Source organism: Thunnus albacares, chromosome 18, assembly GCF_914725855.1.
Source record: "Thunnus albacares chromosome 18, fThuAlb1.1, whole genome shotgun sequence".
NCBI classification, from domain to species: Eukaryota; Metazoa; Chordata; class Actinopteri; order Scombriformes; family Scombridae; genus Thunnus; species Thunnus albacares.
This window is the reverse complement of record NC_058123.1, coordinates 8,076,072-8,091,499: the sequence shown is the minus strand read 5'-3', so window position 1 is coordinate 8,091,499 and position 15,428 is coordinate 8,076,072. Positions and strand designations below refer to the sequence as shown.

At 40.6% G+C, this 15,428-nt stretch overlaps 1 protein-coding gene across 3 annotated transcripts in view; it reads left to right on the top strand.

The window, feature by feature from the left end:
- LOC122968508 (electrogenic sodium bicarbonate cotransporter 1-like) overlaps positions 1-15,428 on the top strand; it is a 32,587-nt gene that overhangs the window by 4,637 nt on the left and 12,522 nt on the right. For 2 of the 3 annotated variants that reach the window (XM_044333799.1, XM_044333800.1), the window contains exons 2-12: positions 519-592; positions 1,651-1,827; positions 7,319-7,451; positions 8,948-9,108; positions 9,212-9,391; positions 10,297-10,373; positions 11,256-11,413; positions 11,521-11,608; positions 13,294-13,448; positions 14,377-14,493; positions 14,910-15,084. In XM_044333799.1, the coding sequence (XP_044189734.1) occupies positions 519-592; positions 1,651-1,827; positions 7,319-7,451; positions 8,948-9,108; positions 9,212-9,391; positions 10,297-10,373; positions 11,256-11,413; positions 11,521-11,608; positions 13,294-13,448; positions 14,377-14,493; positions 14,910-15,084 (1,495 nt within the window). Of the gene's footprint in view, positions 1-518; positions 593-1,650; positions 1,828-7,318; positions 7,452-8,947; positions 9,109-9,211; positions 9,392-9,621; positions 9,718-10,296; positions 10,374-11,255; positions 11,414-11,520; positions 11,609-13,293; positions 13,449-14,376; positions 14,494-14,909; positions 15,085-15,428 lie in introns of all 3 variants that reach the window. The other variant, XM_044333801.1, reaches the window with a different exon arrangement.

Here is a 15,428-nt window from a genome sequence, read left to right as displayed (position 1 = left end):
TCCTGCTTCTATTTTCATACAAAAATATCACATTCCAACCCAAAAACAAAAGAATGTGACGATTGTCTTGGTATTGCTCTCATTGTAACATGTGGTTTGTCTGTACTCTTTTGTTGTTGTGCCACAACTGGAGGCTGATGTGTCCAAAATAAGAGAGAAATGGCTTGTCGGGCTGTTATTCAGAGATTATGTTGCTGAATAGCAGTCATTATCAGGATTGTGTTTCATGGTAACCCAAATTTGACTCTATTGGGCATAAAATTGGGCTTTGAATAAAAACATTTCATTGGTTATTCGCCTCAGGGCTGAAAATGACACTGCTTAATCCAATCCAAATGAATTCATATCCAAATTAATTAGACTACAAATTGAGGATGTTTTGTTTTTTTTGATGGGAAAGGTTGTGGATAATATGGCTCAACATTATGAGCTGTACTTGGATCCATGTGTGTAGTAGCAAACATTTTGCAATCTGCCTAATGTGGTGATTCTTATTATTTTTCTCTTTTGCATTGTAGGATGGAAGATGAAGCAGTCTTGGACAGAGGAGCGTCCTTTGTCAAGCATGTCTGTGATGAAGAGGAAGTAGAAGGTAAGAGCAGTGATGAATACCTGTATGTTATCTAGCTGATGGACACGTTCAACCGTTCTTTTCATAAATGTCCCCGTCTGTCAACACACACGCACACATATACCCACCGCATTGTATTTCATCCCATGATGTTCTCTGACCAGGTTAAAATGGGAGTTTCCTTCTAGTATCAGCACAGAATTAGACTTACAAGATGAGTAATATCCACTGAAGCTAACGTTTCTGTACAGGAAGATGTTTCTTCAAGTGTTCTAATCCTGTCCAGTGCTGGCTGTCAGCTAAAGCCACAAAAGAATTTATCTGGAGACGCCCACATGGATTTACCGAGACATTCACTTGTTTCACAAACCAACACTTAAGGGTGCACACAAAGAGAACCACGTCAGAGTTTTTGGCATTAGGTCAAGCTGTTTTTTTGTGTATTCAGTAGTAGCTTGCAAGACCCTTTGCTTGCCTGAATGGGAATGTGGTGGAAGTGAGTTGTTTAGTGTGCACCTCAGGTGTATTTGGCTTCTACTAAGAAGCAGGACTGACCACAGTGAAGTATGAATGATATCATTAAAACCCACAATACATGTTAATGGAATTCATGGTTGAATGGAAAAATACATGGTTGCCTCAATGCTAACTTTGTCAGTCAATCCCAGTAAGAGTTTTTTCTCTCCCTCTCTTTCTCTATAATTACTTCCTGGAGACATTAAGTCATCATTTCCTGCATGAGCTGCTGTGTAGGAAGTAGTTGGCATTAATTTAATTTTGCAGCGTGACTGACTGACAACATACTATATCTCTTCCTGATTGGGAAATAAGCAACCACCAATTATCTCTGAACAGTTTCAACTTTGGCGCAAGCTAAACATGATGCGTCAAAGAAGCCTCATGATAAGCAAACATTTCATATCTCACCTCATCACTGTAGATCAACCAGTCCCTCCAGAGATGTTGATTACCAGCATGGAGGATTAATGTGATTTTTTTTTTTTTTTTTTTTTTTTTCTTTCTCCTTTTTAACTGCAGAGTATAATCTGACTTGCATTCCTTGTATTGTGTTGTGGCAGGTCACCACACTGTATACATTGGTGTGCATGTTCCCAAGAGCTACCACCGGAGGAGACGCCACAGACGCAAGTCAAGCCACAAGGAGAAGCGGGAACGACCCGAACAGAGTACGGAAGGATACAAGTCGGATGGGGAGAACGCGGATGAATCCACTGCAAATGTCCTCAAACCTCTCAGTGAGTTCTTATGAAACTAACTAATCCTCACACTCGGTAAAAGCAGCCATGTATAGAATATAAGTTTTGGGTCCCACATTAATAATGGATAAATTACTATTAATGTTAGTTAAGTCAGTTGGGTGAAGTCCAGCAGCACACTGCAAATCACAGCCTACAGGATATCAGTGCTTAAGGAGGTAGTCATTCAAATAGAACAGGGAGGGCTGGATGGGGTAGCAGCCAAGAAAGCAAAAAAAACAAAACAAAACAAAAACCAACTCAACAGAATTAATGGAACAAGGGAATGGGAACACGTTTAATACTAAGCTGGAAACGATGGATTGTCTTAAAGTGTGTAAAGTAAATACAAGAGGGGTATTATCTGTCACCTTGATGATTAAGACTGTACTTTGAGGGATTTGTGGGAGAGGATTCTCAGAAGCTAAAAACTAGGTAGATGGTGGGGGGTGAAGTAGTAAAGCAGAAAGGGCAGCACACACACACACACGGCAAAATATCAAGATGTTACACAAGCTATTGCTGTGTAATAGCTTGTGTAACGTCTTATTGCTGAATTACATGTCGTCCTAATAAAATTTTAGTACTGACAAGTGCAAAGAAAGAACACATAAAGGTCAAATTTGTGAAATTATCTGTCAAAGTGGTAATATGAAGTGACAAAAGCAGGATCTACCAACAGCACTAAATAAATGTTAGTCCACAATGTGGATGGTGATGCAAAATGCGCATTAAGAATGTCATAAAGATTGTTGTCAATCTCTAGAGTCTTCTTCCGGCTGTAAAGCACACCAGATGTCCTTCTTTATATAGAAGCTTAGAAAAGTGGCATGGTAGAACCATTAATCCCAAGATCATTTTCTAGAGCAGGAGGAATTCTAAATCCAAAAGTCTTTATAGGTCAGTCTTAGCTCGTATATCTCCTGAATGTATGAGAACAGACATTTTTTTTCATGTGGTAATACAGGTGGGAAAGAATTAAACCAAGAGCCCTTATGATTTATCATCAGTGTACAGTAAGTGAGCCATTTAATTGTATGGGGGATCTTCATGTTGCATCTCTAAGCTGTGATGAAGGGTCTGTACTACCAGACAAACCTCTTAGGTAGGTAATTTTTTCTAAGAGCACCCAACATTACAGTCTGGCTAAAAGCTGTTTGTAAGACACACAATTATCATTCACAGTACTGGAATTCACCTAAAAATGGCACAGCCTGGAAACTGGCATAATGGGAGGGTGTTTACACTTTACTACTGCTGGTGGAGGTAACCATTAAGGTATCAAAATAGGTTTGAGATGGGAAAAGGAAGGGATTTGCCTCCCAACTCATCACGGCATGTGTAGACAATAAGATTCCAAACCGAAGCAATTGTTGCAATCACTTGCAGCCCCTACCAGCCAATTGTCAGCAGTCAACTGTGCTGTAAAATAGGTTTTTCAACAATTGCGGTCCTTGAGCATACAGTCATAAATGTGCACAAAATATATTAGGCTGATGGGTCCAATAGTATGTGAGATTAGCTGTGGACAGATAAACACACACACACACCAATACGCAACCCCTCCGGGCTTACACCTGGCGGAGATAATGATAGACTAATGGCAAAACCACCACTGCAAATGCTTCACACAAGAGTTCAAAGACACAAAGTGTGTATTAAGCAATAGGCATTTTTTTGGTGGAGATACAGTAGATAAATCTTAAGGTGAATGCTGTGGGAACATAGTTTTCAGCAACACCCATAGATGAAGTAACTGCTAGTGTAGCAGATACATCATGAAACCATGAGGCATGCCAAAATAGTTTCTCAGGCTAAGAGGGGGATGCTGGATCCACTCGGGTGATCTCAGAGACAGAAGCACGTAGTTTAAAAAAATAAATGAAATATGGGCGTATGATTCAAAAATGAATATTTGCAAAAATCAAATCATCAAGGAGAACTTCAAATAGATTGGGAGTTTAGAAATAGGAGGACACTGTGTGGTACAGATCAGGGTGGGGTTGCAGTATCGAGCATCAGGAGTATCAGGAGGAATTTATCAACTTTTTTTTTTTTTCTTAATATTTGCAGCAACTGTTACAACCTGGTATCATGACATATAACTGTTAACTCAACGTTTATTCAGGACTTCAATCACACAAAGGTCTGTTTTCACAAATCGGATCCAGATCAGTACAGATGAGGGGGGCCTTGTAGATGCCTCCACATCATTTGTGTGGTAACAGTTGGTTAAAAGCTCTGTAATGGGCAGAATTAGTCAGGATTTTAATAAAACAGCATGAAAAGGTGATAATAATGTAAGAAATGAAGCATTATCATATCAAACAGGAATAAAATGTAATCCTTTACACCTTAGATTCATTTACCCGCCTACTGTACGATCATACCTTTTGTTGATCATGCCAGCGCCACATTAAGCTGTCAGTTCGCAACCTCTACACTGCAGACAACCACTTGAGTAATCCCCTCATGCTGCTAGCTCCTCTGACGTTGTAATCCTCCTTTGTTGCACCTCATGCTCAGATGTAAACCAGCCTGTGTGCTTAGTCATCCAAAGGTGCCATGATATGATAAGAGTTTTGCTCACATTAATCTCTGTCTGAATGTTGTAGGCCCTATCTGATTACTGTACCAGTCATGCAAAGTTTGAGTGTTTAGCTACACACTGTAGCCCTGTCACCAAAGTAAAAGTAAAATTTCATTGTCATAGTACTTTTCTATCAATTACTGCCTTTTCCAATAGTTACACATCCCTTATGCGGTAATGGAAGAACCATCAAAAAAAAAATTATTTGCTGATTTGATAACAGCTTTACAACTATCTACTGCTCTATTAACCAGAACAGTAGCGGTGAATATTGCGTAGCTCGTCATAAATTGTGACTTCAAGGTCAGTGGCACTCCGAAGCTATCAGCTTTAAAGATATGGCCTGTTCCATAATGACCTCTCCACATCTTTGGGGTCTTAAATTAGTGCCCTTCATTAACCCTGTAGCATTTTATGTGTTTAGTACAAACATGGCAACATGTGTGTAAATGCAAATAATGATGATGTTCATCCATCAGACTGTAAATCAGGCGGCAGCGGTGGCAGGACAGAAGTTGAACCAAACTAAACACAGGAGTTGGTTTTTAACTGAACTGTGGTTCACTTTAAATGCTACCCCCCTATCTCTCACACACACACACACACACATGGCCACAGACTCCAACTTCTTTCTCATCCTGTTGTATCTCTGTAGAAGATCTGAACAGTAAACAGTCCTGTAAGGTTGAACGAGAGGGCAGACTCAACTGTATGATGAGGCTAGAGCCACTGTTGGGATAAACATTTTTCTCCTGTTGAGCAGTAAACCACTTCAGTGACCCCCTGCAAAGATTTTCATATTAGCTTTTTGCCCTTTATTTAATAAGAGGGCATGTTGCCTCTTGCTGTTGCCCTACAACTTGCCTTTACCCTTCTCCTATCCCTGCTTCCAACCCCAGCTCATTACGAATAACTGCGGAGCATAATGGATTTGTATTGGCATGTGTATTTAAGGTTTGAAGTGATGATAAGAGTTCCCTAATGGCAGCATGTGTGCAAAGGACATGTTGAGGAATTGTGTAAACATACACATCATGCAAGATGACTGTCAAAATTTAATGTGTGGGTAGCGTTCAGGCTGACATGTGCCAACAACAAAGCCCCAACTCAAAACACACACACTCCTTGACAGTGCATACAGAGCCCTCCACTTGTTGGATTTTCCGCTGTTTTGCCCTCCATCCAAATCCCCGTAATCCTATTGATTCTGGCAAACCCTGTGGAGCTGTCCACTTAAAAGTTGTGTGTAACCACAACAAAGGCCTGGTTTTCATTGATAACACCAGTTATGAGACTTAAGAGGTGAATGGTGTTGTGTACACCATGTGGCGTCAGGAAGTGTCACGTTAAAAGTCAAGTTCTGCAAGTAAGACAGCCAGCAAAAGGACAAACCTATTGGAGGAAAACGGAACAATCTGTTGTGTTTCTGTTTTGGGTCATTGTCGGATGACATTGATGTCTGTACTGCGCAATAATGCTGATATACAAGATGAGGAGACACAAGGAGTTCTGTATCCTAAAGCTGTTTTCTAAGACATAGACCTTGACCTTCATGTAGCTTAACTGTTGTTATATTTTCTGCCTACAGTCGAAGAGTTCCCACTGTACTATTTTTAAAAACAAGCATCCTAAATTAAGCTCAGTGCGCAATGTCAGGATTAAAAGGTGAGAAGAACTGTTACGTTGTTGAGGAATTCACCTGTAGAACTGCAACTGGTACAAGTGAAAGCTGCAAAAATAGCCTCCTGTGACTTACCGCCTGACTTCCACTGTCGCATCACTTCAGAGTTGCACAACTTTCCTAGAAGTAACTACAAGAATAAAAAGTCTGACAATGGATAATCCATTATATACAGCATAATAAAACATTGAGGCTCTCCCTATTGTTATATAAGTGGGACTTTTATCAGGGTTCCAGACATGGAGATGAGGTTGTCACTATATCTTTGTATGTCTATAATCTCTGAAAAGTGGAGAGCATCAGGAAGATAAACATTTAAGTGATGCATACCAGTATTCACAGATCAGTTAAACAATCTTGACACACCCTCCATCACAACATCTGATCACAAATACTTAGAAGGAAGTAAAAGTTATATGCCAAGGCAAAGTTCTTCCTCCTTTGAGGGCGTGTTGCCAAAGTCTTTTCTTCTGGTTCGAACACAAGTGATCTATTCATGGGTTCAAGCTGGTCAACAGACTTCTGTCTTACTGCTTAGAGAGGCTGTTTTTATCTTCCCTGCAGATCAAGATGGTCAAAAAGTAACTCGCATGTAAAGATGCCTGCATTGCCTTTATGTATCTACCTCATTGTTTGTTCAAAACACAGCTTTTGATCTGCCGACTATGACTCAGATTATTCAACTTTCTTGAGGTTATTTTAAAGGCTAATAGAGAATGTTGCTCATTGTTCTATTTCAGTATAACATGACCTTTATGGCCATGTTTTCCTGAATAGTTAATCACTGTTGAATCATTGTTAAATTATTCTTGAGACAATAAAATCCATTGTTGTGACTGTCGGTAGTGCTAGTGAGATACTGTCTAAATATTTGACTTTTTCATGTACTTACTTGCAGAGGTGATGAGTGTTGTATGTAACACTACTCAAGAAACCCTATAAATATATAGCAGTGTGAAGCTGAACTATATCTCAAGGGTTCAATTTTTACAGCCAGATTCAAGTCTGGGGAAACACCCTCTGTGTTTGAGCCTGATAGATGTGTCAGGGCAATCACTGAATCAGAGTGTTTACATGATGACATGACTTCATGAACAACTGTTCAGATTGTGTTATACATAAGAAATCAATCAAGATTCTGAAACCGGATGGCTTATTTCCTGCCTCAGGTTTATTCATACACATGCATTGGTCCATAACTTGCTTCTTTCTCTCCTCAGTTTCTCCAGCAGAAAGGATCAGGTTTATCCTGGGAGAGGAGGACGATGGCCCCCCACCTCCTCAGCTTTTCACCGAGCTGGACGAGCTGCTGGCTGTGGACGGGCAGGAGATGGAGTGGAAGGAGACTGCCAGGTGAGCCACAAAGCCAAATGTCTTTTTAAAGTCAATCAAGCGTGCAATCTGTCACCCCACCTCCAACTTTATCTCTTGTGTTCACAATGAGTAACGATGCCCGAGGTCGTTCACAGTCAGGTGTCACTCTAAGGATGACCAAATTTGAGGAACTTTTACATTAAAAGCAGTAGGCAGTGTTTATGCACGGGTCAAATATTTCCTGCTACACAATGGTGCAGTCAGCGAAACACAATCCCTCAGGAATAATCGTGTTTTGTGTGCGTAGGGAAATAGGCCGTACTTCAGTGAACTCCCAGTCTGCACTTATCAGATTGAGATCTCTAGTACCTGCTCTGTGAGACCAGGAAAAGGCAGAAACTCCCACATGGTCAGAACAAGAATGAGTGTTACAAGTAGGTCTGGAGCACATGAAATAAGGGCATCAAAATGTGGATATCCATTAAACTGTTTAATGGTTCCTTATGTTAATGTGCAAAGTGGCCTTTTATGTAGTTCTGTAAGAATATATTGCAGATAAAAAAGTTAAATGTTGGTCATTCAGGTTACATGAGATGCATGAAAAATAGGAAATATTTAAAAAGCAACAAAAAAGGCATCAAAATGCCTAAAATTGTTTGTCAATCACATTTCTGGTGATTAAGTTGCATCTTCATAGCATTCTTTTTGCCTTTCTTGGACTTTACAGACTAGTGATAAGTGTTTCTTTTTTATTGCAAGTACTTATAACTTTTGTTCTGTTTTTGGAAGTGAAACTGGGGGGTTTACATGAAGGGGAAGTTAAATGAACTCCTTGAGGTCGATGGTGTCTCTTTGGCCACGCTGCCCCTCCCAATAAGACGGCTGGTCACAGACGTGTGGACCATAGCCAGAGGGATACTCTATCCCCAGAGGAAACCCCATCCTCAGGCCTCAGGAGAATGGCTCTTTTGTAGTGGTGACATGTGAGGCATGATTATTAAAAAGAATCCTTGTCCCCAGTCTTTCCTTCAAGGCTAAGCTTATCCGTAGTAACCAAGTCTCGTTTTGCAAGATTTAGACATGTGTGGTCTGATAGTTACGGAAGACTGTCGCCCTTCCAGCATGTCATGTATTTCCTCAACTCTAGTGACTTATTTTTTATTTCTACACTGTCCTGCATCCCCTATTCTGGCCTTGCAAACTGTGACCAATTGACAACACAGTGGGGTTGTTTTGTAAAGAAAAGAGAACCCATCTCGGCGCCTTTTGTTTGCTGCCCGTATTTGTTAAGAAACTTATAAAGCTACTGTTATATACTTTTTATTTATACTCTGCAGTGAGCTTTTACTTTCAGGAAGATGTCTGAAAGAGAGAGGGGGGGAAAAAATGATTATACACACTCTGGCATCTGGGCTTTTTCAAGAACACCAAGTTTACTGGCAAGGTCCAACACAGCAGTACCAGTCCAGAACTATAAAAACAACTAAACTCTCTCTCTCTCTCTCCGTCCGTGTCTTTTGTCATGCTCGGCTCAGATGGATCAAGTTTGAGGAAAAAGTGGAGAAAGGCGGCGAGCGCTGGAGTAAGCCTCACGTGGCCACGCTGTCCTTACATAGCTTGATGGAGCTCAAAACGTGCATCGAGAAGGGCACAATCATGCTGGACCTGGAGGCCTCCACATTGCCACAGGTTGTCGGTAAGTGTGTTTGACTATACCCCGAATTCCAGCACACTCTTGAAGGTAACCAAAAAAACTTGAGGATGACTCGATTTTTTTTTTTTTGTTGTCCCTCTAACAGAGATGATCACCGACAGCCAGATTGAGACTGGTCAGTTGAAGGCAGAGCTGAAGGAGAAGGTCATGTACACGCTGCTACGGAAGCATCGCCACCAGACCAAGAAGTCCAACTTGCGCTCCCTTGCAGACATTGGCAAGAGTGTTTCCAGTGCAAGTAGGCTGTTTTCCAACCAGGAAAATGGTAAAAAAGCCTTCATTTTTTATCACTCCAAACCCATACACTCACTTTCATTCTTTGCCTTCCAATTTCTTATTTCTTAAATCCATTCTGACGCTATCTACTGTTGCTATTTTTCCCTTTCCTAATACAAACTCTCACTTATTTTCCTTCTTGTCTTTTCTCCTCTTTTCCTCTTCAACCTTCTTTTCCTTCTCTTTGGGTTTGACTTCCTGCACCCGGGGGCGTTATAGCACGCAACCCCGTTGAGCCCCCTGTGCCTTGTGTAACCCCACAAGACTCAGAGGAACCATGCGAGGTCATGAGGAGCTCCAGCATGGGATACCTCTGTAAGTGAGGTCACAGCTCGCATGGAGATCCACAAATATGAGTTGAGCCAAAAATCAGAAAACTGTTGAATTCCCCTTTCCTTCCACTGATATAACAAGTGTGTTTATTTGTGCTACAAACGGAAGTAAATCAGTGTAGGAACAAAAATAGAATAGCTTCATTTAATAACTCTTAATGGACTTAACCAAATATTTTTTTGGTCACAGAAAGTTAAACTATTGTAGACTCTGTCCTCTTAACATAGTCAGCAGCAGTGACTGAGTAAATGGGCCGTATCGAAGTTCCAAAGTTTACATTCTCACTTATTTGCCCCTAGTTGCTGAAGCATGTTTCTGCAGACGTGTAAGAAGCAAACCTAAGACGGCCTCTCTCTCTGGAGTGCCTGAATGAATGACCATCTGGCATTAGTCCTAAAGCTTAAGCCTTGCCACATTTAGCTAGGTCCTGATGTTTCTGGCTCTCTTCATCTACTTTCTTTTCTGGGATTTGTCTTCCCTCACAGCCAAAAATGTCTAATTGGAAGCTCTGCAGTCTTGCCAGCCTTCTTAAGACCCTAACAGTGTCTTACCTTTCTGCAGGTAGCCCAACTACTGCCCATCGAAACCTCACCTCCAACAGCCTGAGCGACTTCTCTGACAAACCAGAGAAGGATCAGGTAAATATATTTGTCTCTCCCCGTGTTATTGCATTGGAAACAAGAATTGCTTTGAGCTTTGCAAGAGATTCTGCAGCCTAACAGACAACTCTTAAGGTCAACATTCACAAAGCAGCACTATGCAGGGTCATGTGTTGGGCCGTATGTATGCATGAGCTTGTGAGCCTCACACACTGATAGATAAGATCCCTGGCTCTCTCTGCTCTGTGCAACAAAAGCTCACTGTCTCCCATTTTTTTGTTGTGTGGGTTTCTATCATCTACACATGCAGTTTCTCTCTCTGTCATGACTCATGATTGAGTGGCTAACTTGTAAATTTGCGGTGTGGTTTACAGAAACACTGCACAGAGATAAAAGATCACAGGAGCAGTTAAACTGTAACAAATGGAATTACGCTCCAGCAACAGTTAATGAAACTGGATTTGTCACAATGGCCTGGCCTTTGACATAACAGCAAGGTCTTAGTTAATCATCTCCCTGCAAGTTTTTTTTTTTTCTGTCATCCACAGCATGGTTGTATATTCCTTTGCTAAATGCAAAATGAGTGTAAAAATGTGTGTGACTTTACAAGTCAGTTGTTAAGTGTAAGACACTCTAGTAAAGCGCGTTTATTAGGTGGCATAAAGTCAAGCTGTTGTACAGCACATAATTGTAGGAAAGGGCGTGTACTACCTGTTCTTACGTGCATATAGAGACAGTAAAAACACCATGTCAGTCTCCCAGTCTTGTTATAGCTACATTTTAATCAGCATATTTATTTAAAATGTCACATTTATCATTGATCATAACGCCTGTGACTGAGAAAAGGAGCAAGAGTTTATTGTTACAATGCTGCCTGATGTTTTCATACAGACTCTGACCTCATTTCTTCTTTCATACTAGCTGAAGAATAAGTTCATGAAAAAATTGCCCCGAGATGCTGAGGCATCAAACGTGCTGGTTGGAGAGGTAGATTTCCTGGAAACTCCCTTTGTGGCGTTTGTTCGTCTGCAGCACGCCGTCATGCTTGGGGCTCTCACCGAGGTCCCCGTGCCCACAAGGTAGACACAAATGCTGCATCATTAACTGTAAAAAGATTACAGGCGCTCATGCTAGAGACACAGATTTCATTGATAACCTTTCTTCTCATTTTCTCATTGTTACCTAGATTTCTCTTTGTGCTGCTGGGCCCCAAAGGTAAAGCAAAGTCCTACCATGAGATTGGAAGAGCCATTGCCACCCTGATGTCAGATGAGGTACGTTATGATCACGTTATGTCATATTTGTCCAACATTTACTTTTGAGCTGGGACAGAGAAACTGCCCTAATTTGGATGTGAGGCAGACGTATTAGCTCAACCTCAAGTAACAGGTGCTGCATTCAAAAAAATCATGTTTAATGGTTCAAGTTTTACAATAATGATAAATGAGTTGGGTTGTTAAAACTCTAACAGATCAGCATGCTAACATGCTCTCATTGACGATGCTAACATGCTGATGTTTAGCAGGTTTAATGTTTACCATGTTAACCCATCTTTTAACTTCCTAACATGTGTTAATTAGTGCTAAAAACAAAATATAGCTAAAGTTAATGAGAATATCAATAGTTTTCCAGGTGTTTGTTGATAAACTGAAGTTCTAGACAAGCTGAAATTTCGTCCTGTTGATGGCGCTAGATGAATTGTGAAGTTATTACACTTGTGGGAAACATGAATGTCCGTACCAAATTTCATGACAAATGTGATTTCACTGCTGAGATATTTCATTCAAAGCCACAAATGGAAATCTTGTGATGGCACTAGAGGAAAAGTCAGGAGATCGCTGACGTCAGTGGGATTCATCCTCTGGGGATCGTCAATGTCTGTACAGAATTTCACATTCAACATTCAGTAGCTGTTGAAATATTTCAGACTAGACCAAAGTGATGGACCAACCAATTGGCTTGACATTGCCATCCCTGGAGCAACACTACAAGCATGACTAAAAATGACCAGATGACGCATTATCAGTAATAATTTTTCCTCATTATCTTGGTATTTATATGATCCAGTTGTACCAGTGTAGTACGGGCTGTCCACCACTGCTTGTTCTCTGCAGTTGCAGCCAAATCTCTCAGCTCTCTGGATATTGCTGTATTAATCATCACAGCAGTTGGCCTGGCCAGTCTGGTTGGCAGTGACCAAATTAGAGCTTAATTGTTAAGCTGTGTGTTGTGGGAGACAGGTTTTGGTGCCTATGATGCAATAAAGCGTACAATACATCTTGCATCATATGCTGTTAATATATACATTTTATATCATTTATTAGCTTATTTCTTGTAGTAAATGTATCTCCTCATATTTTCATCTATCTTCCTTGTGTCTCTGGTGTGTATCTTCACATCTCCTGAATAACCTCTCTGTGTTGTCAGGAATGTTAACACACGGCTCAGATACCCTGAGAGCATCTGGCCCGCAAATTCCCACAGGCCTCAGCTCTTCCCAGTATAACCCTCGTATGTCAACATGACAGGAAGTGTTTTTCCAGGATTTCCTCAAGTTAAACTTTACCCTCCCAGCTCTCTCGTGACAGTTGTACCACAGGTTTATCAGATGTTTGTGTTTTTGAGTCATCAGCCGCCTCTTTGCCCCGTAGCGCTCTACCTGCTTGTGCCTGCGGTCCTGGCATGAATACGGATAATGAATCATTATTTTTGTGTACATTGTGAAACAGTTTAGAAAATACTTGGTTGTTGTCAGTAATGTAGTGTTTAGGTTGGTTGCCATGATTTGCATTCTCAATGACGTGCAGCACTCTGTGTCCCAGTACTCAGTGTTTTCCACTGAGCCGTTGAATTGCACATTTTGTGGTTTTTCCCTCAAGCCTAAGATAAATAACTTAAGGACATGTTGCATTTTGATTGGTTGATTACTAATAGGTTTGTTATGTTTGTTTGCTGGCAGGTATTCCATGATATCGCCTATAAAGCGAAGGACAGGCAGGACCTGCTGGCTGGTATTGAGGAGTTTCTGGATGAGGTCATCGTCTTGCCTCCTGGCGAGTGGGACCCTGACATCAGGATAGAGCCACCCAAGTCTCTGCCCTCCTCGGACAAGAGGTCCGCTCTAATTCATACGACCTAATCCAAATTAAGAGATAGTGATGTCACTGCTCATTAATCTATTTTAATCTATCAAGTGTGTCACATGAACATTCGTTTATCGTCTCATTCTCTCTTTCTTAAAGCAAGACCATGTAACTTTTGTAGGAAATGTCAATTATTGGATGCTGCTAAGTGCAAAACTGCTTAGCATTTAGCTAAATGGCTAAAAAGCTTTTTATAACAGTGGCACAAGTGGAGTTATAAAGGCAGCAAAGTGACCTAATATTTACCTAAAGTTTGCCAACATTAGTCATCATAACCTGCTGGTTACCAAGTAAAGCTGTAGCAGCAAAACCTCGGAGTGTATTGAACTGGGCTGTGGTGTGTTTTATCACTTATGAATTCAGCCTTTCATTCATAAGAGGAAGAAAGTGTTATCTCCTCTCTCAAAAGTTAAAGTTTCACTTTTAGTCAAGTGTAAATAATGACTCCGCCGCATTAAACATGTAGACTGTTGCATAGTTACAATATTATGTGCTGTACATGTGTCACCAGCACAGAACACTACTCTCCTTATTACATTTGATTGATATGTTTTGCCTGTATAGCATAATTGGAAATGGCTGATCTTTCTTACATAGACAAATGGTTTGTTGTTTTCAGTTTCATCTATATATACTGTAGACTTAATGGCTTGTATGTGACATACAGTGCATACAGTGTTAAATGTTTTTCAAAAGAAAGATTTATGTAATGTTTTACAAGATGTATTTGTAAAAATGATTTGATGTGTGTGTGACCCCACAGATCTGTTGTTGGGGTATACAGTTAGACAGAATTTCTCATTGACAAAGCTTCAGATTTCATGCTGTTTTCTCTGCCTGCTTGAATTTATTGATGGCTCGTGGTTTGTGACCGTGTTTGTCTGACCTCCTATCCAAAGGAAGAACATGTACGCTGGATTAGACCCACCTCAGATGAATGGCGACACTCCTCATGATGCAGGACATGGAGGGGGAGGAGGACACCAGGTTGGAGAGGAGCTTCAGTGCACCAGAAAGTAATTAGGATTTCACTTTCTTACATCAAATTGTTGCAAATTCTGCACTCTAACACTGCAGTGATTTTCATACTATTAGGTGAATACATGTGCCTTTATGGAAATGTGATTGTTGGTTATGAAAATATGTATCATGGAGTGAAAACAAACTTAGAAAAATATTGTTTTAGTCTCCCTATGAGGAAATGTTCCACACATGACTAAAGAACAATGAAAGCACTTCACTATTGCGTAACCTTTTGTTTCCTTTATTCAAAAGATGTTTTCCTTTCTTTGGAAACATTGACAAAAACATTTCCAAATTAATCTTTTATTCCCACCTCATGCACATCATGAGTCATTTATATAGCTGAAGACAAAAAGTTATGACATGGATTAGTGTTGTACCAACTAACTTGAATGGTTCGGCTTTTAAGGTTTTGTGGAGGTCTTATCCTGGATATCAAGCGGAAGCTGCCATTTTTTGCCAGTGACTTCTATGACGCACTAAATATCCAGTCTCTGTCAACCATCTTGTTCATCTACCTGGGCACGGTCACCAATGCAATCACATTTGGAGGCTTACTTGGAGATGCCACAGAAAACATGCAGGTAACCCCCCCCCCCATCTCTTTCTTTAATTATGGTATTTGGTTTTACTATATCTATAATGAGCAAGGTTTGTTTCTGTAGAGAGATTGTGTTGCACATTAAAAGGGAAAGCTCCACACTGCTGTTTTTTCTACAGCTGACTTGAAGACAAAACAAGCCTCCTGTTAACCTTGAACCAGTTTAACATGATGCCTAAAAGATGAGCCTTGACCTAAATATGACCACTCACAAAAGCTGGGCCTGAACTAGGCTGATCCAGTTTGGGTTCAGGTGGCCTTGACACCTACAGAGCTTGCACTGAACTGAATCAAACAATAGTTTATACTGCATATTGATATTTTATT